Source organism: Artemia franciscana, chromosome 4 (assembly GCF_032884065.1).
Source record: "Artemia franciscana chromosome 4, ASM3288406v1, whole genome shotgun sequence".
Classification (NCBI taxonomy): domain Eukaryota; kingdom Metazoa; phylum Arthropoda; class Branchiopoda; order Anostraca; family Artemiidae; genus Artemia; species Artemia franciscana.
The window spans coordinates 9,817,584-9,844,198 of NC_088866.1; the positions used below are offsets into that span (position 1 = coordinate 9,817,584).

A 26,615-nucleotide genomic window follows, 5' to 3' on the forward strand; every position below is an offset into this window, starting at 1 on the left:
TTACTTATTTAGCTTATTACTCTGTTTTCTTTCTAGTATAACAGCGTATTTCACAGGCAGGCCTGGACAAAATATCGACTGTGGGCTGGAAGTAGCCTAAAACCAAAATCACATTTCTTTAGATTCAACTTTTCACAAATAGATACATAATGAATAAAGTTAGATTTTTCATTAATATATAAAACTATGTTACATTTAAGATAGCAAGACACACATTCTAATCAGAATATTCCATCTACATATAAAGCTAGATAAGCAAGTTAAACTAATTAGCATAGCTACTTCTAGCAATAACAGCCCCCTTTGGGTAAAACCTGCTATTCCTTTGACACCTTTAATTCATTAATATTAATATTAATAAAGTGCCGAAACCCTATAGGCAAGTTTGTATTCTCCTGATGAGCCCTTGTGTTGGGTTGTCGCCTCTGAATTATTTGTCTTTTTTATTGTTTTTTAATATTTGGTAAACAACGACTTACACTTACTTACGACACGACTCTCTGTCCATGAATTATTCTTTATGGTTGAATGTGTATGGCTATGCTGATTGACCTATGTAATTGGATGGATGAGTAGGGTCAAGACCCCATTCAAGTACTGATCTATATTAATTACTAAAGTAGGAAAACAGTCTTCCTTTCTCCTTCTCTCTTTCTTTTTGTTTATATAGTTTTTTGTTATTTTCTATGTTTATTTCTGTGTTTGTGCTGTTGCATTGGTGATTTCTTTTTTTATTATATAAGACTACTTTAAATTAAGATGGCAAGACATACATTCTAATCAGAATAATCCCTCTACATGCAAAGCTAGATAAGCATGTTTAATTAATTAAACATTAATTAATTAGTTAAACTAATTAGCGTAGCAACTACTAGCAATAACAGTCTCTTTGGGGATAACCTGCTATTGGATTGGCACAAGATGGTCGGCCTAGAAGCACTCTATTTGGCAATCTATAAAACCTAACCTGGCTCTTCTGAGATTCCTTTCCTGTAACCCTAGATAGAAAAAAGGTCGAACAAAGTTTTCCGCATAGTTTGTTATATGATTAGTCAAAAGATTGCCTAGAACTATCCTTGGATAATTCCTTTAGAAAACATCTAGCATATCTTCCTCGACCATTCCAATCACCCCTCTTTCAAGAGCCATACTTGACCTTTGTCATCAACGCGGCTTCGAATATTCTAATCTTAGTTCCAAGCTTATCCTTCGAAACTTAATTCAATAGCTAGAAGGCACCATAGGTTTTGTAAAATTTTACTTTTTAAATCTTGGCCATATCCCATCATCTTTATTAATAATGCAAACCAGATAAGCAAAGTCATCAACCTGACCGTTTTTCTCATTACCTTAGATCAGTTCTCACACTTAATTTATTCCTAGCCAAAGCAACTTCCGACTTTTTAACATCAGCTTTTAAGCCTATTTCATATTTTTAGGCCTATATATTTCACCAATATTTCTAACTAGAGCTCTCAAAGCATTTGCATCATTTATGTCTAGGAGAGTATTACCTTAAGAATTGATAGCCTTTACTCTCCTCCTTAGGACATAACCCATGTGGGTGAAAGTGAAGCCAGTGAGGTGGAGAAAACGAGTCAAAAAGATTTTCATTGATAAACGCTGTACTTCACCGACGATCCACGTACTCATTGTAACGAAGCGTTGGCAACACTGGTCAGGCGTCTTATTACTTCTTTTGTCTTTTTAGAGTTATTTATTCGGGTTGTTCGGCTTTTTTGTCATGGTTAAATGTTTAAGTTGAGTCGGCCATCTGTGAATACGGTCGATGGATTGGCACATATGACTTCCCCGAAGTGTAAAATACCGGGCTCTTGGAAACTAAGGTATCCGATTTCAATGCCACGTTATACAGTCAATACCTAAAGATCTTTACAACAAAATCATTTGTTGTTAGTGAATACGACAAACCATGGATATCTCCAGCTATTAAATCACTAATAAAAGATAGGTCTCGCCTCTACTCCCGTGGTGATATAATCAACGGCAAGAAATTGCGAAATCAAATAGTCTCTTTGGTAAAGAAAGCCAAAGCTCGGTATGATCGTGAAACCATGCCCTCCCAATTACTTACTTCAGACCCCAAAAAGTGGCATAACGCTGTGAAAAAGGTGGCCGGCCAAGCTTTTGACAGCAGTGTAAAGATCAGCAATGATGGCGGGTCCTTAATCAGTGCAGAAAAAGTGAGTGAATTCTTCACCAAGATCTGTACTACCTATCCTACTATTACGGCTCATAGTCCACCATACTTGAAAAATGTGAGCCTGAGAACAACATAATAGTCAGTGAGTTTGATGTTTACACGGAACTACGAAAGATCAAACCGAATACATCTTCATACCCTGGTGAATTACCTGCCAAACTGCTACGTGAATATGCAGCCTTCATAGCATTACCACTGTCCAGCATCATTAACGAGTGTTTTGCTTCTGGCTTTTTCCCGTCACAGTGGAAAAGGGCCTATATTAGAATTATTCCAAAAAAGCGCGCCCCTAGTGCATGCGACGATCTCCGTCCGATCTCACTTACACTTTGTTTGGCGAAAGTAACTGAGGCCTTTATACTCAAGTTTCTTCTGAAGCAAATTCATGGGCGTATTGATAAATTCCAGTACGGTGGACTCCCCAAGTGTAGTACTACAATCTACCTAGTACGGATGTTTGACTGCGTCCTCCAATGGCTTGAAAATAGTAGCTGTTCCGTCGACATTTGCGCAGTGGATTTCCGAAAGGCCTTTGACCTAATCCGCCACCGGACTGCAGGCATGAATCTCCAGGAAATGGGGGCCAAACGATGCACCCTTGGCCTTGTACTTGACTTCTTAACTGGCCAAAAACAAAAAGTCTTTGCACTCCACGAAAACGATTCGGATTCATCATGGTCAGATACTTCTTGCGGGGCCCCACAAGGCACAAAATTAGCTGGAATAATTTTCCTGGCTGTAATTAATTCTCTGCTTAACCATCACGACGACCGTTATAAGTTTGTAGATGATCTGTCCATAGTGCTCGCTTACCTGGTCGAAAACACTATCATAACAAAGCAGTTTTCAGACCAGTTATTTGATCAGCTAAAGAACGAATGCTCAAGTCATGATCTTACCATTAACGTAGCCAAGTCGAAGATAATTCGTTTCAACCCTCTGAAGCGGAATATAGATATGCCTCTAGTCCCTTTCTCGATTGTGAACGAAATAAAAATCTTAGGAATAACTTTCACTAGTGACTGAAGTTTCAGTGCCCATTTAATTTTATTAATTAATTTATTTATTATTAATTAATAAAATTTATTTATTTATTTATATATTAATTTATTTATTATATATTAATTAATTTATTTATTTATTAATTTAACCGTCCACAAGGCTAATGCAAGCCTTCAGACACTTAACAAAATGAGGCGTTTTGGGTGTGATACTAAAAGCCTTCTCCATGCCTACATGTGTTATGTTCGCCCGTTGCTCGAGTACGCGTGCCCGGTGTGGGGTCCATCTGCTATCCGAACAGCGTACCTATTACGCGACATAGAGTCCGTCCAGAAAAGAGCAACAAGGATTATACTCCAAAACCATGACATACCCTATGATCAAGCCCTCGCTAAATTAAATTTATCTCCACTTAAAGTCCGGCTTGAACACCTTATTCACCAATTTGGAAAATCCGTCCTAGCCAATAAGAGCCACCGATCTTTACTACCCGAAACAGCCCCTCCCAATAGCCGAACTCGATTACGAAATAAACTTGTACCCCCTAAAGTACGAACCAATCGATACGCAAACTCATTTGTGCCTTTTTTCACATCAGTTTTTAATGCTGAGTTGTAGTGTGTGATTTTTGTTTAAATGTATGATTTTGTGAAAAAACTGAATTTAGCTCTATGCTACGATAGTTTTTAAATATACCGATCTGTCTTTCTCTCTCTCTCTCTCTCTTATGTATTTTGTTTTCCTTTTATTCACTTATGCGGAGTTAAATCCGTTTCCCATCCCTTGCTTTCACTTGTATTCACAGGTTCTCGAGGAAAATTTTTTTCTACTTTTTAGTCTATTTTGAAAACGAGTCAAACAAAAAGAATCAAGTTTATCATTTTCGACATTTTACTATTCTCTAAGACAAGCATAAATTTATCTTATCTAGAATTCGAATCTAAGTTACTACAGCCATAGGCAAGTTCTCTTACCGCTACGCTATCAAGTCTTGTATAATTAAATAAAAAAACAAGTTTTTTTCAACTGAAAATAAGGAGCGACATTAAAACTTAAAACAAACAAATTATTTCGTATATGAAAGTGGTTGTCTCCTCCTCAACGCTGCGCTCTTTACGCGAAAGTATTTTATTGTTTTAAAAGTAGAGATGTGATAAAGAGTCAAACTATTTTTTGGTAACTTAAAAAGGGCACTAGAACTTTTAATTTCTGTTAGAATGAGCCCTCTCGTGACATTATAGGACCACTGGGTTGATACGATCACCCCTGAAAAAAAAAAACACGCATCCATGATCTGTCTTCTGGCAAAAAATACAAATTCCGCATTTTTGTAGATAGGAGCTTGAAACTTCTGCAGTAAGGTTCTCTGATACGCTTAATCTGATTGTGTGATTTTAGTTAATATTCTATGATTTTTAGGGGGTGTTTCCCCCTGTTTTCTAAAATGAGGCAAATTTTCTCCGCTTCATAACTTTTGATGAGCAAGACTAAACTTGATGAAACTTATTTATTTCAAATCAGCATAAAAATACGATTCTTCTGATGTAACTATTGGTATCAAAATTCCGTTTTTTAGAGTTTTGGTTACTATTGAGCCGGGTCGCTCCTTACTACAGTTCGTTACAACGACCTGTTTGATAGTGTTTGTTTTATACTTTTTGTTGTGCCCAATCATGCATTTGTGTTATACAAGAGGGTAGAATTTTTATAGTGTATTATTGCACTGTCATTGGAACTACATATATTAGTAAAATTTTGAACCTATTGAACGTTCGGAAGTGGTCCAAAAATGGCTTACAAATTTAACAGTTTTATTTGACAGAAGTGCAAACAAGTCGGTCAGTTGAGGAGAACGAGTTAAAAAGTCCATAATATGATATAGTTAAAAAAAAACTATATCTATATAGTTATAACTAGCCTATAGTTTTAACTATGATATAGTTAAAACTATATCTATATAACTGAAAAGTCTATAATATGATATGGTGAACCTCGAGAAAGTGAAATATTAACAAAATCTCGACCAGACACAATAATTTTGTTGTTACATTTCTTATTATTTCCATATGTTTCAGTTTTCACCACTCTTTAAGAAAACCGATTTCTTTTATTCATTTAGCCTCTCAAGACAGGGCCGTCTTGAGTCTTGTAAGCAATAGCTTTTGAAGGCCAAATTTCTTTCAAAATGTTTAAGCATGGTTTATCAAATGGTTGATAAACCATGTTGATAAACCATGGTCGATAAACCATGGTCGATAAACCATGGTTTATCAAATGGTTGTTGTTAGTACAATCAGTAGCGAATAAAATTACAAGAATATATCAACTCCAGATGGCGTCAAACAACATTAAACAAAAGCACATCCAGTAAAAGAATGAGAGTCAAAACATCAGTTCCAGTCGAGTTTTCTGGACATTTTTACCAGACCCATGTTTCCTATCTATTCAAAAGTGAGGAACTACCTCAAAAAAGTCACCAATTTAAAAACATTAAACCCTTCTTAAAAAAACACTTTGCTACTTGTTTTTGCTAATTTGGACGAGTTAAAGTGCCAAAGACATCAAACGAAAAAAAAAATTATGCCCCCTGCCTTATATTTTTGTCTATTCAAAGGCAAAAACTATGTTTTTCTGATTTTTTTTTTATGAAATTACTAAGTTTTTAACACAGCATCACGTTTTTTGTCAGTATTGTCACGTTGAATCGTGAGAATAAATAAGCAAAGCTAAATAGTTAAATTTGACAACGCTATTCGAAAGAGAGGAGCTACCTCAAAAAAGTCAGAATTCCGGCTGTCTTCAAACTGAACCATCTTTCCATCAGACTTGGAAGCAATCAAACGATGTACAAAGTTGTCACCAACGTAATCCCATACTCGGCTGTTGCCTAACTGCATTGCGTAACAGTGAAAAGTTTCCAAAAAGTGCCTAAAATTTAGAACAACAATTGTCAAAATCAAAATTTTAGCTAGATGTATATCCAAAAAGACTTAAATGGGATTTCTATAAAAAGTGTGTTATTGAACTCAATTGTTAAAAATTATTTTTCAACAATTTTATGAAAAAATGATGTTTCATAAATGGTTCCACGGGAAACTTCCAATCCCATGTGTGGAACCGTTATCAAGTCTCCCTTGTTGGACTAATCACCCAAATTTCACAATGCAATAATTTGACAACAAAGATCTTATTTTAGGGAACCGAGTTGCAAAGAATCAAGTGTCATTTTTGACAAGTCCAAATTCTACCAAGAAATCAACAACGAAAACTTCCGCACCTCGACATTTGGAGTGAAAAAAAAACTGATAATATATTCCAGTTTTTGTTGCCAGTTTTAATATTAAAAGACGACCCTGAACTAATATTTAAAGACAGTCAATTTAACTTCACCCTGGCGTTAATCACCTCATGAGACAGGCTCTAAGGAAAAACTTGAATCATAATATTTTTTTTCTTATTTCCTGTACAGCGACCCGGCCCAGAAAAAATCCTTTGGTTCCATTCTGAGTGTCGGGCCTGTGGCTACATTGGGCATGTTGACGAAATTGTTGTGCATTTTGAATTCACTATTTGATAACAAAATATTGGCTTTATTTATTTTAAAACTGGGCCCTCCATGTAATTTTAATTTATAGATAAAAAAAAATTAAAATGGAATCGACAATGTATTTCTCAATAAAGCCTTACAAAAGTAGCAATAAGGATAATATTTCACCGTTTCTTATAACGCCAAATGGAAATAAAAAAAAAAAACATTTAGATTAATCAACTCTGAAAAAAGCTAGCAAGACACAATCAAGGCTGGGGAGCAAACATTTTTGTAAGTGTAATCAACGAAAAATTTGTCAATTTTTTTCTAAGTGTTATACAATGATGATAGCGAAGTAATGATGACAGGCCACCATTCAGCAAGTAAAATATTATCGACAGGCTATCAAACACCAAATCATCAAGTTTTCCCATCAAAACATCAAGTTTTTAGCATCGTTTTAGGGGCCTTCAAGGCCCAGCTTGTATGGTTTACCGGTGAGACCCACTGCGGGGCAATTATAAGACATCGGTATTATTTATACGGAGGCTATAAATTTTCAAAAGTTCCAGTGTATATACTGTCAAGCGCTACACACGCCTATTTCTTGAATTTTAAAACACTTTAAGTCAGGCTATAAATTAAAACCTTGCTTTACCTGCTGGTGGGTTTTAAATTATCTGAAGGAAAATGGCATAAATTGAATATAAAATTGAAAATTTCGTATCGTATCTAAAATATTGTCCTCGTTGTGTATCTAAATCTTTGTAGATTTATAAATAATCTAGTTATATTTCGATCTATAATGTGTCAATCAACCATTAGTTTCAATGTTTGCTCACATTCCAGCGGCAAGAGACAAAGAATTAAAAAAGAAGAAGAAACGAACACAACCAAAAAGAAATTAAAAAAAAAACATTAGTAAAATTATAGGGCTTTAGTGAAGACAGGCCCAAGGCCCCTTCTTTGCAAACTTTGCTGGTCAAAATAATTGTGTCTATTCATGATATATACTCGTATATCAGAGGCAACGCTCTAGCGCTGCCTGTCGGCTATTAAAGAGCCACAGACCTTCAATATATTATTTATTGATTGATCTGTCTTCCCCAGAGCCATTTCTTATGAAGAGGTGGTTATACAAACTTTGGAGGGGACTCACTCAAGTGGAAACTGAAAGTTTAGGTGACCGTTTTAAGAGGCAAAAGTCATCGGAGGGCGACTAGCCCCTTCAAATGCCTTCTACCAAAGAAATCTGATCAAAATTTTGATATAGCCGTTTAGTTTAAAGATCAAGAAACTATACCTCTGGGGATGACTTGACCCCCCTCCCCTACCGAGCTTAACCTAACCTGACTTGACCCCCTTCCCCTACCGAGCCCCTGGAGCAAGGGCTGTAAGTTATACAAGAGGCCCATTGTTCACATATGGGCCTAGCGTTTTTTAATCGAAAAGGGGGCATGTTTAATCCTGAGTCTCGAAAATACCTTGAAACTTTCAGGAAATGTTGAACAAAATCAAAACGCATTATCTATTAAACCTGTTTCAGGATCAGGTGAGGGTATCAAGCTGAAACTTTCCTGGTCTGTTGAGGGGGATGTTAAAAAGTGATCGGAGAGCAACCAACCCTTCTCACCCTTTTAGATGCCCCTCTCCTTATCTTCTTTAGATGCCCCCACCCCAAACACCGACTAAAATCGTGAAATAGCCATTTTGTGTAACATATTCAAAGGGCCAAGTAGCTATGCCTCCAGAGATGACCTCCCCTCCAGTTCCCGGGGCGAGGGTTTTAAATTATAAAAGTTGCCTATTCTTTACAAACAGAATTTATTATTGAAAAAGGGGGGAGTGTTTGATGCTGGTGTGCCCAAAAGGCTGAGAGTATTAAGTCGAAATTTTCAGGAAATAATGAGGGGGGTGCTAAAGTAAATCAAAAGATAATATGTGCACCAACATTGTCAAAAGGGGGCATATGATATAAGTCAAGAACACTTCGGAGATTAAGTTCGAACTTTTGAAGAATGTTATGTATTATATAACATTCATATACATTATGTGCATTCAGGTTGTTCTAATGACATCTCTTCCATACAATACAAAGCAAACGCTCACATCAAAGTACAAAATAAAATGGTTTAAAGAGTAATAAACAAAGGGAGCAGAGAGATTCATCTGATTTATTATCTTATTCTATTTTCATTCATATACAATCTTCGGATATTCTCACAGGTGGATTATTTCGAGTATATTATCTATAAATTTCTTTTAAATACAAATCTTAGTTCAAGGACCGCTCCAAAACTTGACTTCAAACAGAACGAAATCGTGCTATAATAATACTGAATATTATCTAATAATATTGAATAGTACAAATTAATAATATAATTAATATATTGTATATTAATACATAAATATATAATATATATATATATATACATATATATATATATATATATATATATATATATATATATATATATATATATGTATATATATATATATGTATATATATATATATATAATATTATATAAATATAATATTTATATATATTATACTTAATATATAAATATAATAATACTGAATAATAATATTGAATATAATCAAAGGCAACACTTGGGTCAGCTTTTCAGCTTGAGACTCTATATTAAAATAATAACACTCATAATAAAGCTTTGTCAATCAAAAACGAACAAAAATTAGTTAGAGTCATATTAAATCCCAAGACGAGCAGAAATACCTTTCTATTGTAACTCAATGTTGAAACGAATATAAATTACTGTCAAAGGATAAATAAAATCCAAAAGGAACAGAAATAAAAAATAACCACAACAAACATGAAGATAGTGGAAAAGGACATAGATTGACGAATAAGTCAAATTCTAGAACAATGAAAAATTAAGATGAATGCTCAAGTCAGACTTAAAACGAACACAAACTACTACAAACATGATTTTAGCTACTGCTTCCCCCCTCCCCTAACCGTAGATCTTCTAAAGTGTATTGTGTCATTTGAGCTTTACTGAAAGCAAAATATATTTTAAACATTTTTTATGATTAAGACTGAAAGAAAAACAACCATCAATCAAAATCTTGGATAATAAATTGCTGATATTTCCAAGAAATAATACCATTAAATATTAGACATTCATTAGTTCTTTCCAGTCTTTCCAATCTTGACTATATTTATTATTTTATAATTATATAAATTCGATTAAAAGATAGATAAAAGCTGTCAATAGAACGCAAAGGCCGCAATAGACTTTGGAAGTATTCCGGTTACTAGGGGGTGGGGGGGTTCAGTAGCCAACGCCTTGTGTTCAAAACGAACACAAACGAACTTTGTGTATACAAGGACCTTATGTCTCAGATGCTCCATTTTCAATTCGAATCGGATCCGGGGACATAAGGAGTTGGAGGGGGAAAACAGAAATCTTGAAAAACGCTTAGAGTGGAGAGATCAGGATGAAACTTAATGGGAAGAACAGGCACAAGCTATAGATACGTGATTGACATAATTTGAACAGATCTGTTCACTTTGGAGGAACTGGGGGGTGTTGATTTGGAAAAATTAAAAACACTGAGGAATTTTTAACTTATGAACGGGTGACCAGATCTTAATGAAATTTGATATTTAGAAGAAACTCATGTCTCAGAGCTGTTATTTCAAATCCCGACCAGATTTGTTGAAATTGGGGAGAGCTGGAGGGGGAAACCGGAAATCTTGGAAAACGATTAGAGTAGAGAAATCGGGATGAAACTTAGTGGGTAGAATAAGCAAATGTCGTAGATACGTGATTGACGTAATCGTAGTGGGTCTATTCTCTTTGGGGGAGTTAGGGTGTGGGGTTCAGTGCTTTGGCGAGTTTGGTGCTTCTGGACGTGCTAGGACGATGGAAATTGGTAGGCGTGTCCGGGAGCTGCACAAATTGACTTGATAAAATCGTTTTCCCCGATTAGACCATCTGGGCGGCTGAAGGGAGAGGAAAACATAGAAAAAATGAGGTATTTATAACTTACGAGTGGGTGATCGGATCTTAATGAATTTTGATATTTAAAGGGACCTTGTGTCTCAGAGTTCTTATTTTAAATCCCGACCGGCATTAAGCCTCCGATTTTCCTTTTAAATCAATCTGTTGATTCTTAGAATTTTGCTAGAGCTCATACCATATGAGCTCTTGGCTCGTCCGACCTCGTCACAAGCACCATATGAGCTCTTAGCTCTTGTTTATTTAAAAATTAAACTATCCAGGCTGGCCATTTATTCTTATAAATAGGTCTTTCCCAGAAATATTTAAGTTTAAATTATTGAAAAAAAAACATTTGGAATATGAAATCATGCCCAAATTGAAAAGGCTTATCTTTTATTTTCATCGTTTTGATGAGAGCAGAGGCTATTTGACTATTAAGATTTTTCAGGGAACTAAAGGTAATGTCATTTGGCTTATTGTGCATAAATTTACACTTGGTAAATATCTTAAAAATTACAAACTTGAGCTAAAGGTGATGGATGTCATTTGGTTTATTGTGCATAAATTTACACTTGGTAATTATCTTAAAAATTACAAAGTTGAGCTAAAGGCGATGTCATTTGGTTTATTGTGCATAAATTTACACTCGGTAATTATCTTAAAAATTACAAAGTTAAGCTAAAGGTGATGTCATTTGGTTTATTGTGCATAAATTTACACTTGGTAATTATCTTAAAAATTAAAAAGTTGAGCTAAAGGTGATGTCATTTGGTTTATTGTGCATAAATTTACGCATGGTATTCTATTACCAAAAGAATTGTAACGTTTCCAGCCCAAGTTTTGACCAAACTACACTATGAAGTAAATACACCTTGGATAAATCCAAACAATGGATCAAGATTCCTCTCAAAAGGGATTTTTCTTGCTTTCTACTTCTTCATTTCCAAACAAGGTATTAGATATACCCTTTTCTTATGCACCCGAAAATACTTAATCATGAGGTTAAATGCTGCTACTAACTTATAAGCGTGGCCAGCAACGTAGCGACCACAGCCAACATGGCCACAGACTAAGCAAATCCACAACGACTCATTTGATCCACAGGACTGGCACAAATTATCAGTTGCCACTTCTGGTGTCTGGGCGTGGCGACAGACAGGACAACTGAAAGAAAAAAGGGTTCATCAAATTTTCTTGACAGAATTTCATTTTAAGTCTAAGATTCCAAAAAAGAGATTATAAACCAATTCACAAAGCCTAATTATCACTGTTGATGTTACGAAAGAATAGAAGATACGGTAAATAACTGATAAATCCCAACCCTTTATAATATAATAATATTCTAGATGAATACTATATGTTGGGTTATCACAAACAACCGAGTTTATCGAGTATATACCGAGTTTATACCGAGTTTATCGATAAAGTTTATCGAGGAGGAAGTTTATCAAAAACTTCTTCCTTGACATTATTCAATAAAAAGGAGCTTATATTCCATAGCTAGCGTAACTGCACTTATTTTACCATACTTAGACACAACGATACCTTTAATGTAGACAGGAAAAAAGAGAGAAGTTAAGAAAATATAAATAAAACAAAAACTATAGAAAACAAAACTAAGTAGACTGAATAGACTTAATTAATGAAAGAAACCTTAAGATTTATTGGAGAAGATTCGAACTGCCAAAAACGGTTTTCAGGTAGTGATTTTTTAATTTATTAAAAAAAATTTGCTTTATATTTATTAATTTATATTATAATAATTTATTTTTTAATTTATGCTCGCTTTTAGTATTTTTGTGTAATATGAATTTCAGGGTTTAAACTTTTGAAATTTTATGAATTTAAAAATTTAAAATTTCAGGGTTTACAGAGTGCTTAACTGTACTTACTTTACCACATTTGGACACGACAATACTTTTAATGTAGACTGGAAAAAAGGCAGAACTACTTCTTCTCATCTATGAGCTTAACCTCAAATGTAACGTCAAATGTCTCATCAGTTAAAAAAACATTTTCTAATGAAAGCAAAAGTGAAGTTGAATTTGAAACGAACGAAAATTGTTGCTTCGCAGCCTAAGTATCATAAATAAACCAACTCATGAAATTCCTCTGTACGATTATACAAAACTAACAGTTTACTGAAAACACAAATTACGCATAAGAAGCAAGGACACTTTATTTTTACATTCTGAATATCTTAAAATGCTTTTCGTTTCTACCGTAGAAACGAATTCTACACTGTATCGTGCTTTCAGTAAAGCGGTATTTTTACTTAATCGATTTATTTGCAATAGTGCTACAGATACATGTAGCATAGGCTGCGAAACAACAGTTTTGCTCGTTTTAAGTTTCAGATTCACTCTTCACTTCCATGAGAAACACTGTATTTTTTTTAGAATAAATTTTCACTCACTAATGTTATACTAGAAAAGACTTTCAAAACATAATTTTATAATAATACTTTAAATAAAATTATATTTTATAATTTCATAATATTTTTATAATAATTTATAATTTTATAATACTTTTGCAATACTTTTATAACACTTTCTATTTTATAATTTTATAATTTATTAATATATAATTTTAAATAAGAATATAATAAATAAATTAAACATAGTTTTTTCATTTCAGTAACACATTTTTATTATAGTGTTTAGTTAGAAAACAAATCTTGCATCAAATTAGCAGAAGTTATAGAGCCATTATAGCAATAAACTAGCATAACCTTTGTAACTGGAAAAGAAAAAGTGGATCAAAACAACCAACCTTTCTATTAAATGCAATAGCCCCCCTTGATCCAAAAAATAAAAAAAATATGATGAGACCTATAGCCACAAGTGTGATGAAGAACAAATTAGAAACGATAAATAAATTAGAAACGAAAATAAAAAAATAAATTAAAATTAAAAAAAATAAAATAAAAGATAAATCAGGATAAAAAAATAATTAGAAAATGAAAAATAAATTAGAAATGTTCCAGTTGAAAACACCCAACCCTCAGTAATAAAATTGTATGTCACTATTTTTCGTTCAGTCAAAGATGCTAAGAATTTAACAATTTGAAGCTGAGAGCTAAATATTTCTATCTTTTGCAATTGGAAAAAAAAGGGATGCAAGTCGCTTTATTGGTTACCTGAAAAAGACTTGACTAATTTTTAGGCGGAAAGATATATTATTTAAAATGAAGAGGTTAACACTTGCCTATTAAAAACCGTTATCAAGAATCTGAGCCTTGACGATATTTTAATGCTATATTTTCTAACTTACAAAAGACACGTGGATATGGTAACTTCCCTTCAAGTGAGCCCTTAAACATCGCTCTATGTTGTTTCCACGCCTCGCTAGCAGCGACTACAACAAAGCAGAATGAAAAAAGAGACATATCACTGCTTCCCATGCGAAAGGGATTTTTCATGTTGGTCAAAATTGGGGTTTACAACTCTCTTAAATGCGGTTTCAGAGTATAGTGATTCCAATAATACAATTTTCACTTCGGACCGACACAATTTTTTTTCGAAGATTCAGGCTATTTTTTGAAGTTCCCATAAATTTGTTTTCGTGACAAAATTAGATCATTAAGGTTAATTAAAATAATATTTTCCACTGCTGAACACATCTTTAAATTTTCGGTTACAACGGGCTAGGGTTTGTTCTTTTCTAGGTTGCCCTCAGGGGGTCAACCCAGAGATACACTAAGATATTACACCTCAAATCTTCCTAAGTAAAATATAATTTTTAACATTTACCTTGTGTCTTCCCATTGAGCCAAACACGCAGCATGAAAGCTATGATTGCACAAAATTGTAAGAATACCGTCCACACTTTCATCCATTCTCTCAAGACAAACAGGACAGGTGGGCAATTCAGTACAACCGCCAAGAGGTAGGCTTGCTCCTTCAGAAGACTTCTGCACCTCAACTCGAGCAATGTAGACAAGATGACAGATGTTTGTTTCGAATGTATTGAAAGCAGTTCCATTAAAGGCGTCGTAGAATTGATTGGCGCTTTCCTAAAGAAGCAAAACAGTTAAACCTTCCAAATTTGAGCTACCAACTGAAGCTCCGTTTCCTTGGTATGGCTAGATAGACATTAATATCAAGACAAGTTCATTTAGGACCAATAAGAACAGCTTATGAAAAAGTAAGCATGGTTGGTCAAAAATGATTTTTCATTAGAATTTGATGTCTAGCTGGGCAGGCATGTGAAATAGGCTTTACCAAATCAATGTACTTCATAAAACAAACCCTGAAAAGGCAACAAAGAACATTACATATCTAGCTTTAATTAATGTATATTAACTATCCAGTTGCATCTTAGTTGCGACATTTTTGCTTTTTACTAATCCTCACGGTTTGTGTTTTCTTGCCGTTGGGTCAAAATATAGCATGCCAATTCCCCTATAATGTTCGGGCAAGTTAGTTCTTTGTATGAGATCATTTAACCGGTAAACATAAAAAACAAAAAATGCCTAATTACTAATTTTTTTTTAATCGAAGAAAGATATCAAGAATTGGAGCCTCAATAAAAAAGAAAAAAAACAATAAAATATAAAAAAAAAATGGGCTGATACTAGAACATTCATGATACAAATTGGAAAGAAAAAATACTACAATATCGAAAAAAAAGGCTTTTAAAGCATTGTAACATTAAAGTACCTGAGGGCTGTCAAGTAAACAATTTGAAATGAACTCGTGAAATGACGGATTTGACACCGTTCAAGCCAACCCGGCACTTATACTTACAATATTGAATTTTACTCAAACTAACTTTCGCTGAGCATTCACGCAGTGTGGTTCTCCGCTGTGCAAAGTGAATTTGCTATAGCCACGCCCCTAGGATACAGTGTTTTTCACTGAGAACAAGCTCGATCGCATAGGATTTTAGATTCACATTTGATGAACGCGGGCCCTAGTAATAACTGGTTTTATTAAAGAACGGGGCCCTTGTGAGTAAGTTTCGCTCGATGATGTTTTAGTATATCAGATAGGCAAAGCGGCATTATCGTCAAAATTAGTAATGGCAGTGACAAAAGAGCATCTTGACCGGCGGATGGACGAAATGCTAGAGTTACTTTCGCTGTTACAGACTGAAAATAAACTATTCAGAGCAGAAAATAAACTGCTCAAGACTGAGCTCGTCCAAGTGAAGACTTCTACTTTGCGAATAGAACTATATGCTATATAGCATTATACACAGAATTGAAGCGTCGCAAGGCTCAGAAAATTTTCGGCAGACTGTAGCCTCATTTTTGAGGCTAAGCTTAGAATACAAAACACTAACCAAATACGTGTGAGTGCCATTTATCGTATTTCAAAGAAACCTAGTCGACCAGAACCAGAGAGTGTTCTGAACCTCCGAAGTGGGACACAGCGAAAAAAAGTTGTAGAGCCTATTTTCGTAAGCCTAGTTGGCTTCGACCGGTCGGTGATCATGAAGGAGTGTGGAAAACTTAAGGAGACAGAGTTAAGTATATCGACGGACCTACCGGCGGAGCTTGGTAAAAGAAGAAAGGAACTTTTGTCATTAGGGTACAAGCTAAAAATATCTAAAGTGATAGCTGAGAAAGCTGCAGAAACTCGTTTTGTCCAAAGAGGCATCAGAATGTGGTTGGATGTTAAAAAGTCTAAAAATTCACAATGGGCGAAATATCTAGATCAGTGGTTCTCAACCGGGGTCCACATGGACCCTAGGGGTCCATGTAATATTTTCGGGGGTCCACAGGTAAAACACAACAAATTGGGGGTCCACAATGATATTTTGGGGGTCCATGAAGAAAACAAACTCAGAACGCTCTTTATTTTTAAGAATTCAATTTCTACTGCAATTTACATTATTTTGAATCGGTTTAGTGACCTACTCGGAATAGATATACCGATTTGGGTTTCAATTCCTTTCAAAGTTAATGTTGCCGATATAGAGTTATCTTTGTAAGAGCCCCTCATTGAATTACAAAGAGATGAAATAATGTGTGCAAAATTCAAAGATGGAAAGTACAATATATGGAAAACAAATGATGTTGCTACAGAGTACCCTTTGCTCTGGGATAAAGCGCAATTCTACGTTATTGCTTTTCCTACATCTTAGCTTGTTGAAGCGGGATTTAGTCGTGTTTCTCAAATTTTATCAAAAGCTCACAATAGACTTGACATTGTGAAAAGGGGTGATCTTCGACTATCATTAACATCGATAGAACCAAATATAAAGAAACTTGTCGAGAAGCATCAATCACAGGGATCTCATTCAATAAACACGCCTTTTCCTTTTTTTTTAATCACACACTTAATTTCAACTGCTTTTTTTTTCATCCAGTTTACATAAATAATGTTGGAGTGAATTAAACTTCCTGAGGAGCTCTACTCTCCATGAGCTTAAGTTGCTTGCCAATCGAAGAAACTTGTAGAAACTTGTAATATTGTAGTTATTATCACAATAATAGTAATAATAATAATAATTATTATTATTATATTAGAATATTTTATTTGTATTAAATTAGTTTTCATTGAAAAATAAAGCTTAATTGTATGCTATTTGTTTGATAATTAAAACCTTAAAATTTATATTAGTGAAGAATAAAAAATTGTTCTTATGTCCAATAGCTATGAGGGGGTCCACCAAGATAAAAAGAGGGGAAAAGGGGTCCATGGGGAAAAAAAGGTTGAGAACCACTGATCTAGATGATTGCTTTGACCCAGTTAAACTGTCAACTATCAACCTGAGGAATTAGACTCAGAGTCATAATTGTGTGTGTTCCTTTCATTCATAAGTTTTGTCAGTATAAGTTGATTGCCAATTGATTAGTTTTCTATGTTGAATTTTCCCCCACCCTTGCCAGCGGTCGGATGTTGATTAAGTTCTTGAACCTTCCTTAACTTTTCGATATATTTTATATTTTTTCTCCTTCTTAAGGAGTTGTCAGTACAAGTTGATTGCCGATTGCTTGCATTTTTCTGTCTAAAATGTGTATTTCAGTGCTTTTTTTTATCCATGTTATTCCATTTTCTTAGTTTTGTTTTTCTCTTTCAGAGTTCAAAAAAGTTCCTACGGGTGTGTATATTTCTCATGGCTTTTGCTTTACTCCAAGATATGGCCTTGTCCCCTGGAAATTATTAGGTAAGTAATGAGTTCCTATTCTTCATCTCGGGGGTTAATCACTTCTTCATTACCACAAAATTATAACCGGTTAAAACAATTAGAGAATTCTTTTTTGGATTTGGAGAAAATTTTTGATGAAAAAATAAGTAATGAAGATGATTTGCCGTTATTTAGTGAAAGTAATTTTCCTAGAAGTAAATATATTGATTTAATAGATTTGACAAAGGGACGCTCTGAATCTCAGTTCTCTGTGCTTCAACATAACTGTCAAGGATTATGTTCGTCGTTTATGGAACTAACTTCAATGTGCCACCAACTGCAACCCAACATAATTGGATTATGTGAGACATTCCTTACGGGACAAACGGATAGCCTCCTAGATATCCCAGACTACACATCAAAGTTCCTACATAGAAAAGAAGCTCGCAGAGGAGGATTGGCTATTTATGCAAGAAATGAATATGCTGTGCATATTAACAACCAACTGAGCCGGAATGTTGAAGGCATTTTTTAAACACTTTTCCTTGAGCTATATGGACCTTCTAAGAAAACGATATTGATTGAAGAAATATATCCCTCACCATCTGGTTCTGTTTCTGCTTTTATGGATATACTAACTCAGATTTTATAGTTGATAGGAAACCAGAACCAAGATGTGATCATCATGGGTGATTTTAACATTGATCTAGCCTTTCCTCTAACAAACAGCTCAGTGGATCTTCTCACTATTGTGTCAGGGTCTAATCTTTACCCTTCAACTACAATTCCAACCAGAGTAACAGAAAATTCGCATTCACTGATTGACAACATTTTTTCTACATTACGTACGGCAATGGTATCAGTCATCACCAGCGACACATTTGATCACTTTCCTATACACACGGTCTTCAACACAGCAAGGATGTCAACTCCGCCCGTAAGAACTAACCAGGATCTACAAGTAATTAATCTTAAAGAGGAGAATCTTAAACTGTTAAATGATGAGTTAAAAAAAAAGTTTCTTGGGACAGTGTCCTAGCAAATGAAGATGAGAACGAAGGTTTTGAAATTTTCCACAATGTTTGTAGCTGCATATAAAACATGCTGTGTTAAAGGGAAACCAAGAAACCGTGGAAGAAAAAATACACCAACATGTCCATGGGTTACTGAAAGCTTACTCATGTGCATAAATCAGAAAAACAAGTTGTGGGCAAATTACAGAAACCACCCAAACAGAGAAAACCTAGAGAGATGTGAGACAGATAAGAAACTCCTTCATTCAGTTTTGAGGAAAGCAAAAAGAGATATGTGAATAACAAAATATCGGAAACTAGGAAAGATGGACGAAAAGTCTGGAAGGTCATTAATTCGATTTTGCGACCAAATGATAAGAGAGCAGAATTGCCTTCTAGACTTTTAGTCAACGGGGAGGCTGTTACGGAACCCACTCAGGTTGCAAAAGAACTCGGTATATTTTTCGCGGATAGTAGGAACTACATCTAATTCTACGAGAAGTTCCCAGAAACCCTACAAGCATTACCTTGGCTCGGCATGCAACAAATCAATGGCAATAATTCCTGTGACATTAACTGAAGTAGAGCTAATTGTGAAGTACTTGAAAGACACATCAGCATCTGGGTTTGATCGGATACACACGAAAGCCCCGAAAACAGTCCTCCCTTTTATCCTATAGCTATTATCTTATTCGAAAGACCTGTCTCTAAGAAGTGGTGTTTTTCCTTCGATACTAAAAAAGCAAGACTATTCCCTCTGCATAAAGGTGGCCCTCAGGACGATCTATCGAACTTCCGACCCATATCAATATTTTCTGTTTTTTCAAAAGTTTCTGAAAACCCCTTGCAAAGACTACTTTACCAGTTTCTCGAAAAAAAAGGATTTTTTAATAGTCGTTAGTTCGGCTTGAGGCCTGGTCATTAACAGAAGACGCTCTGGCATCCTTAAGCTTATTCATCAACAGGGCACTTGACTCAGGTCTTCTGACAGCTGCTATATTGAATGACATCAAGAAAGCATTTGACAGTATAGATCATACAGTCTTACTGGGAAAGCTGGAACATATTGGAGTGAGAGGAATAGCCCTTCAATGGTTTGAATCTTACCTTCAAAATAGTTGCATCCACATTGGCGACGACCCGAAGAACGACACTACTGTGAAATTCGGTGTGCCCCAAAGATCGATCCTCGGTCCTCTTTTGTTTTAGTCCATGTAAATGACCTAACTCGTATCCTTAACCCGAATCATGACGATCCAAAATGCTGTAACCTATGCTTTGATAAAACATCTGAGGACATTATTAACGAGCAAGATGAACTTATAGCTTTCGCTGACGACACTACGATGACCTGCTGCGGACTCGACATGCCTTCACTCCACCAGAAGCTTGAAAACGTCATAGAAGAGACCTATCTGTGGATAGATGCCAACAAGCTTGTCATCAATGTCGAAAAATCTTGCATCCTATTATTTTCTAGGGTAGGAACCCTTCACCCGGAGCTAACAGGAATTGTGACGTCTCATGGAAAGATTCGACGCCCAGCAAATGGATTTGCAAAATATTTAGGAGTAATAGCAGATGAAAACCTTTCTTTCCTTCCTCACATCCATGCTGTAGAATTAAAGCTTTCAAGGAATCTGGATATCATGAAAAAACTGAAGCACACATTCCCACGTAAAACCCTTGCCCTTCTCTACAATGCACTCACTACACCCCACTTATAGTATTGCGCAATTGTATGGTAGTCGGCGTTCAAATCCCATCTGAAAAAACTGGATTCCATCCACAAGTCCTGTGGTGGCGCAGTGGATTTGACCTTAGCTTGGTAATACGGGACCCAGAGATCGAATCACGCTGCAGGAATGCACTGCAGGGCCGACGCAGGGACCTTAGTAGTCAAGAAGCGTCGTTAATTCTTAAATAAATAAATAATTCCATCCACAAGAATGCCTTGAAGATCATCAAACACACAACTCTCGCTGAAATCGCTGTTTGAGCTTTCCGGTTTGGTTTTTGCTCTCAGATTCCTCTCCGGCTTGCTTCCACCGCCTTTTAGGAATCTATTCCGTTTGGTAGCCGAACAACATCTTCCAATTACAAGACTATCTGCAGAGATCCATATTCGACATACGCCAACACTGAGGTCGGATTTTTCGCCTGACATCGTCTGCGCTAAGGCTTACAATACCCTACCGCTTGAACTGAGAGGTAGGAGCTCCCTTGATTCTTTCAAAAAGAGAATAAAAATTATCTTGTTTTGAATTAGTTTAGATTGAATAAAGAATCTAAATAGAAAAATGATTTTAGGCATTATCGAGTATTTTTTGTGTGTGGGGATTGGAGTGGTTTGCTCCTGGATGAAAAGGTGGGGACTTGTAAGGATGTCTCTGTTGGTGGAGGCCATGGTTGTATCGAGAAGTGGAGGGAGAGCCATAGTGTGTATTTATTTTTGAGGTGATAAGGGACTCAGCATGAATTTTTTGCATAGAGATGAGAGATTATGATTATTATGACTGTTATCATTTTTTCTAATAAACCCAAATGAACTCAACTGAACTGAAAACTAACCATCCAAACTTGTAAGAATCTAAGAACCCCAGACAGTAAAATGAGGATGCTGATACTCTTCAAGCGTCTTATTCTAGAAAAAAAAAAGTTTCTCTGGTGATGACAGTAAATACAGAACAGCGTGGGCGTTACCAGCACCGGTAGACCGTAACTTGTAGCTACATTGTTGTTCTGATGTATTTGAAAATAGAATTCATAGCCATTGGTTAAATAGAACATGGACTGTAGTCTTCTACTTTGGATCAAGTATTGATAGGAAGAAGTCCTCTTCGTGACCATGCCGTGCAGTGCTAAACAGGATTGCTACCAGAGCCGATACAAGAAAGGCTAAAAAATTGAGTGTCCCAAAGCCAAAAAATCCCGCATTTTCCATTTTTTCTCTTTCAACTTTATTCTTTTTTTTCATACAAAACCTTATCGACCGTAAATTGAACCTTTCATCAATGGATTACAGTTGTTTTTAATAAATACTAGCCATGTTCCCCCCAAAAAAAATATTGGCTGCCGAATAACTTTGACACTGCAGCTACAAACTGTGATCCAATTTGATTTGTCCCTAATTTACGGATTTCTATTTTTACGGTGGAATTTCAGATATTAAAAAATTAAAAAAAAAGCATTCATTCAAGATAATCTACTAACTTTTTGGTGCAGAATTCAAATAACCTATTTCCCTCTGAAAGCTATTCTTTAAGTCCTGTAGTGGCACAGTGGGTCTGACCTTAGCTTGGTAATACGGGACTCAGAGATCCAACCCTACTATAGCAACACAAAGCAGGCCCGACGCAGGAACCTTAGTAGTCAAGAAGCGTCGTTAGTCCAAATACTTACTAGCTATTCTTAAATTTGCCCGTGGCAGCACAGTGGATTGATCTCTAGATGGCAATACGGGGCCAAGGTTTCTCCCAGCTTTACGTAAAACAAAAATGTCATTTTTGGAATATATAGAAGTTGGCATTGCTGAGAGGAAACGATGCAGGTTAAAAAAGAAAAAAAATATGCCTAATGAACTAACATGATGAGCTAAAAAATAATGAACTAACAAACTCTGTTATATATAATAGAGTTACTTTGAATCTACAATTCCATGTTCATTTGGATCCAATTGAAATTTAATATGGAGAGGATAAATTCTGCCATTGAAAACTGTCTTTTATAATAAATAGTTAGGGATAGGTTAATATGTAGATAACACAGACTATAAACAATGTATATATTGCTGTTAATTTCCAAAATCTGATTAATGTTGATATCCACTGGTGAATACCCGAAATTCCCTTTTCTCCGATTGGATTCAAATGGCTTTGCCAATCAGCGTTTTCGGTCTTATCCAAGCTGTGATGGTAAAAGTTAAAATTAGGTTATAAATCTCAGAGATGGGTTAAAACTTAACCTAACCGGTCACCATCAAACCTTGTATAAAACTGAAAAAGTTGACCGATAACACTGACTAAATTGAAGAAAAAAAAGTATATCGAACATTCACCGGTGATTGTCAGACATTTACGGTAACATATACCTATTCTTTATACCCTTTTAGCAAACTTATGATAAGCACAGCAATCTAATAAAAACGTTTTAAGAAATTTAAAAATTTAGAAACGTAGTTATAGGACAAAAAATAACTCTCTTAGAGCTATAAAATGTAAAAAAAGAAAACGGTTTACCTGACACTTAAATTTGAGTAAAGCCATATACTGATTAGGAGTGCCATCTTTTATTATTTTTATATGTTCCATAGTTGACCGACAGGGTGCAATGAACTGCAGCAAGTCTTGACAGCTTACAGTAGCCGGAATAGCCAAAATACAAATCATCTCGCTTTTTGGGACATAAGGATCTAGCGACGTCATGTGGCTATAAAATTATTACATCATTAAACAAAAAGCCTTATTCTTTACGCAGCCAAACATTTTTACGTATTACTTCTGTACTCAGGGGACATTGCAGAGTGGAGGGCTGGATACTATAAATATTGCCAAGAATATTAAAAATATAGATAGATGGTAACATTTACGAACGAACTAAACTGTGCCGATGTAAACTTAATTTCTTTCAAAAATGCTAACAAAAAAATAAAATCAAATTCAGTGAAAATTTATCGTGTTACATAAATGGGGGATTAACAATCCCTGTGAAGCACGGGAATATCCTTTATGATTGACAAAATGCCTGGCAAGTCAATTTAAAATATCAGGAGCACCAAGAACTTATGTGATTTTCCTGTTGTTGGGAAATGTGTGTTTTATTAGCATTAAGAATCTGGCGCGGTTTATTCTTGTGGTTATAACTCATCGTGAGGGTGTTATGTGATGACTTTATTCTATTCCAGTAGTGTTTTTGAATAGTTTTCTGTGCTTTAATCGTTTTGATCAAAAGTTTAAATTGAATCTTTAAATTGTATTTGCATGTTGTTAATTGTACTTGTATGTTTTTTGTGGCCATGGCCCTGCGAGGTTTTTGTGTCAAATACACTATATAACAAATACTTGTAATATTTGAAACACATAACCTGAATATCACTGACATCATAGGACTAAGAAAAACGTACATACTGGCCACAGATATAGCTTCATGATCATAAGAACTAAAATATAATTTAGCCAATGCTTTTATTTCGTATCTATCTTGACTTAAATATATTCTAAAACCCCACTGGCTATATATGACGTTTAAAAAATAGAAAAAATATACAGAAAAACATAAAAAGGCCATTGACTGAAAATTACCCTCGTCTGTCGTTTTTCCTAATTATTTTTTTATTTTTTCTTATTTATATATTTTTCATTTTTGGGTCAAACTCCAGCAAGATTTGGTACGATTTTAGCGTACCCTAGTTTCAGCTTGTTTTCAATCTCAGACAATGACCGTACTCGGATGAATTAAGCAATCCAAAAATATTAATACCACATCACCATATAGTATCAGCACAATTCTCAGAAATAAATCAGAATCAAGAGGGTTCATTCGGGAATTTGAATTAAATGCTAAGAAGCGCATTTTTCAGCGTTGCGACTCAATCTAATTTCTTGGTACAGTTGTGGAATGAACGGCAACGTTTTCTACAACGAGAATCTGTACCGGGTAACAAGGAAAAGATCATCAGAGTATGCGAGATAAGTTGCATTTGAAAACGTCAAAATTTGAAGATGGGATACACTTGAGTAAATAAAACAGGCCAGCTTTGAGAACATGGAGCGAGAGTACACATCCTTGGCTAACTCAAGGCATAACAGGAATCTTGCCAAAAACTCTCGAGCCTATCGTCAGGCGAAAATAAAAATTTTTAGACCATAATTCAAAAGAAGTAATATACTACTATTTGAACATCCCAGGGCAAGAGAAACAAGGCATAGGGAACAGCAAGTACTATCAAAAATACCAGATAAAGCCCATTAATGACCTCCTATTTTAAGTCGGTTTGCTTCTTGCAAAACAGCAGCAAATATCCAATGGGAATGTTAATAACCAACACGTGACTTAAAACTGAATTTATTAGGCTCATAATCTAGCTTATCTTAAATAAAAAGGACTAAAATATATTTAAACAATTTACTAAGACAGCAAGCAAGAGGGATAGAGAGGTAAGACTCAGGACTGAATCTTTACCAGGCTTAAGACTTAAGTGACAGTACCACATACAAAAGAATAAGCCACTAATAAGCTTCTAAGGGACATCTGAAAAAGCAGGTCTAAAGGACAATACTAACTGTATCAAATCTCAAATGATTAACATAAGCCCCATTCAAATCTAGAGACTTAAAATTTTATCTTTTACAGAGGTGGTTTTAGGGGTGGGACAGAGCACTTACCCCGGGCGCAGGAATTTTTGGGGCGCAAAATTTCAAATAAATAATCTAACGATTATATTTTTGAAATTTCATTTTTATTAAAATAAAGTAGAGGGTGCAGTTAACAAATGAAAATAATTAGTAACTTGTTGATTAATTAATAAAACGAAATAAACAAAAATAGAGTAAATAATAATAAATAAAACGATTCAATTAAAATAATTAACGAAAATTAAATAAAAATTATCAATTAATCAATAAATTGAAAATAATTTTATTAATAAACGAGAAATGTTGTTACAATGTGGCCTGCAAATTTTGTGGGAGGCAGGAGGAGGGGGCTAATCAATATTTCTCTATGGGCGCAAGAGAGACCAGAAGCGCCACTGATCTTTTAATACTTTTCACAAAAGACGCGGCACTAACAGGGACTATGTGTTTTTCCTATACGTTTGTCATACGTTTATCTCAGAAAACTGAGAACATATAGCGCAATTCAAAGAACTCAGCATTTTTCAAATAATGATTAAGCCACAAAACAATGGAAATTTGACTGGGCGAGAAATTCAGAAGAAACTTTCTAGAATTAACCACTTCATTTCACAACTAAGCACATTTCGGAGATTCTTTGGCCTTATATCTAACACTTCGTAAATAACTTTTAATTCAACGTTCATTTCATTTCCGATATTAAAAACATGTCCAGAATGTTGGCAGCCATGGGCGGTTCATGCCGAAGGCCACATGTCTGCCCTATTCTCAATTAACATTAAGTTAGGGTTTCCTTCCCACAAAGAGTTCTGGGTTTCAAACAAGTCCACGAAACAGGGACTGCACGCAAAACTTTGAGGCAAGCAAAACTATCAGGGTGATGCACGAGTTTGAGATGAACTTGCGCACTAGAGATGAGCACAATGAACACTTTGAGATGAATATAAATCAGCACTGCTACAAGGTAAGTGGTAAGGGTCCTTGATACAAGAGAGCAGAGTATACAGAAAAATTGCACTCGTTTTCACTCGCATCATCATTTAAGTCCAATTAGCCTTATTCCATTCGCTTCCATAACGATAATTATTATTAAAAGAAGCTGAAGCTTCTTGGGAAAGCCTGAAGCCCCATGTTCTCGGGAAAAGAAGACGAAACATTGATAGTAAAGCATAAGAAGGAATGGTCACAGTCCCTTTTATTTTCGAAAATTTCAACACCTGGCGATAAAAAACCTGGAGAAAAAAAGAGTGATCACTATCAGACAAGCTACTATTGTTGTGCATAAAAGAAAAAGTTCCATGTTTTTATTACAGCTTAATATCCATCAGGCAGACACCCAAGGACAAGGTTGCACAATGACGACTGTTTTCACTTATTGTAGTCTAAGTCCCCAGTTACGATACACTTATAAATGTTACTCTCAATATTTTCGAGAAATTCTCTTAGAGAGG

The 26,615-nt window shown here is 35.1% G+C and overlaps 1 protein-coding gene across 1 annotated transcript in view; it reads right to left on the minus strand.

Annotated features, from left to right (window-relative positions):
* LOC136025965 (BRCA1-associated protein-like) overlaps nucleotides 1–26,615 on the minus strand; it is an 87,560-nt gene that overhangs the window by 20,985 nt on the left and 39,960 nt on the right. Inside the window, exons 5-8 of the mRNA XM_065702087.1 lie at nucleotides 23,050–23,239; nucleotides 14,474–14,736; nucleotides 11,742–11,885; nucleotides 5,998–6,154 (exon numbers count right to left, since the gene is read on the minus strand). Of these exons, the coding sequence (XP_065558159.1) occupies nucleotides 5,998–6,154; nucleotides 11,742–11,885; nucleotides 14,474–14,736; nucleotides 23,050–23,239 (754 nt within the window). The remainder of the gene's footprint in view (nucleotides 1–5,997; nucleotides 6,155–11,741; nucleotides 11,886–14,473; nucleotides 14,737–23,049; nucleotides 23,240–26,615) is intronic.